The sequence below is a fragment of the Priapulus caudatus genome, unplaced genomic scaffold, assembly GCF_000485595.1.
Source record: "Priapulus caudatus unplaced genomic scaffold, Priapulus_caudatus-5.0.1 Scaffold725, whole genome shotgun sequence".
NCBI classification, from domain to species: domain Eukaryota; kingdom Metazoa; phylum Priapulida; class Priapulimorpha; order Priapulimorphida; family Priapulidae; genus Priapulus; species Priapulus caudatus.
Genome location: NW_014577786.1, coordinates 186,880 through 188,727, shown reverse-complemented (window position 1 = coordinate 188,727; position 1,848 = coordinate 186,880). Strand labels below are relative to the sequence as shown.

Here is a 1,848-nt window from a genome sequence, read left to right as displayed (position 1 = left end):
AGGAGGGGAGAGGGTGAGATAGAGGAGGGGAGAGGGTGAGATAGAGGAGGGGAGAGGGTGAGATAGAGGAGGAGAGAGGGGGAGAAGTGCATCTACCCATACCTGACTCCTCGCTTGTGGTTGAGCGCGGTGAGTATGCGGGGCTCCGTGTACGCCCAGCCGCCCATGTTCTTGTGTTCCTCCTGCACCCACTGAATCTGAGCGTTCGGATACTTGGTAGCCTCCGACTCAATGCGATCGAACGGGAAGGGTGAGATCTGCAAGACAATGCGAGACATATTAGCAACGAACCGCTACGGTATTAAGCAGGGAAAGTAACGAGCGAGTGGAGAACATTCTGGGAAGGAAGAGGCAGCTCGTTTAGAAGTAATGCCAAGAAAAGATAAAGAATAGTGTACGACACATGGGTGGGGTTGTCAAAGTATACTGTCACTTTATCGATACTCTTATCGGTGTGTTTGGCGACACGTCAAAGCTGTTTTGTTGAAGAGCAAATGACACCTAAGAAAATTAAACATTATGCTCTACCTGATACCCAAATATATGTATACTTATAATAAAATAATATAATCGCTCGCGGGCCGCGCATACGTACCTGCTCTACCCGATCTATGGCTATGGCATCCTCCAGGCCGCGATCTTTGCGTTCCTTCACAAGGTCGTAGTAGACCTTACCGCTGCAGAAGAGCAGCTTACGCACGGCTTCTGGGTTCTCACTCGCCGCTCCCTGCTCCAGCAACACCCGGTGGAAGAGAGAGTCTGCGTGCGGAAAGGTGACGTGTGTGTGTGACAACGGTGGCAATATATGTGTGATAATGATGACGACATGTGTGACAATGGTGGCAATATATGTGTGACAACGGTGGCAATATATGTGTGATAATGATGACGACATGTGTGACAATGGTGTCCGTGTTCAGACAAATACGTGCACGCATGCACGCATGCACGCACGCACGCACGCACACACGCACACACGCACACACGCACGCACGCACACACGCACACGCATGCACACGCACGCACGCGCACACACACACATACATACACGCACGCACGCACACACGCACACGCACGCACGCACATACATACACGCACACACGTACACGCATGCACGCACATACACACGCACGCATGCACGCACGCACGACGGACGCACGCACGCATGACGGACACACGCATGCATGCACGCACGCACGACGTGACAACACTCACCTTCTGTGAACTCGTCGAAGCTTGACCGTGCGTCGGGGTGACGCAGCAGGCTCTTGGGCGTCATCAGGATGAGGGGCTTGCGGAACGGCAGCAGGATCTGCCGCCGCAGCACGTGGAACAGGTTCGCGGGCGTCGTGCAGTTAGCGACGATCCAGTTAGTCTCGTTCAGCTGCTGACTCGCAAAGTGTGGTCCGGTCGGCTGCCGAGGGAAGAGAGAGAGAGAACGTGAGAGAGAGAAAGAGGGGGTGAGAGGGTGAGAGGGTGAGAGAGAGAAAGAGGGGGTGAGAGGGTGAAAGGGTGAGAGAGAGAGGGAGGGGGAGGGGGTGAGGGAGAGAGGAGAGAGAGGCTAAGAGAGAGGGTGAGAGAGAGGGGGAGAGGGTGTGGGGAGAGGGGGAGAGGGTGTGGGGAGAAGGGGAGAGGGTGTGGGGAGAGGGTGGAACATTTTTTGGAAGCTTTTTTAAACAAACTCTGATGTTAAACAGCATACCTTTATCATTTAAAATGAAATCCTAGATATAAAGCAAAAAAAAAACAGTCACTAAATTCTTCAAGTGAGGGGATTTTGAGGTCACTATGTTAAAAAATGCAGTCGCATGTAGCACAACTGCACGTCTAACGTCAAACCGCATGACA

The 1,848-nt window shown here is 52.8% G+C and overlaps 1 protein-coding gene across 1 annotated transcript in view; it reads right to left on the bottom strand.

Moving 5' to 3' along the window:
* LOC106813092 (2-oxoglutarate dehydrogenase, mitochondrial-like) overlaps positions 1-1,848 on the bottom strand; it is a 50,888-nt gene that overhangs the window by 10,878 nt on the left and 38,162 nt on the right. Inside the window, 3 exon segments of the mRNA XM_014817147.1 lie at positions 103-257; positions 596-759; positions 1,216-1,414. Coding sequence (XP_014672633.1) covers positions 103-257; positions 596-759; positions 1,216-1,414 — 518 coding nt within the window.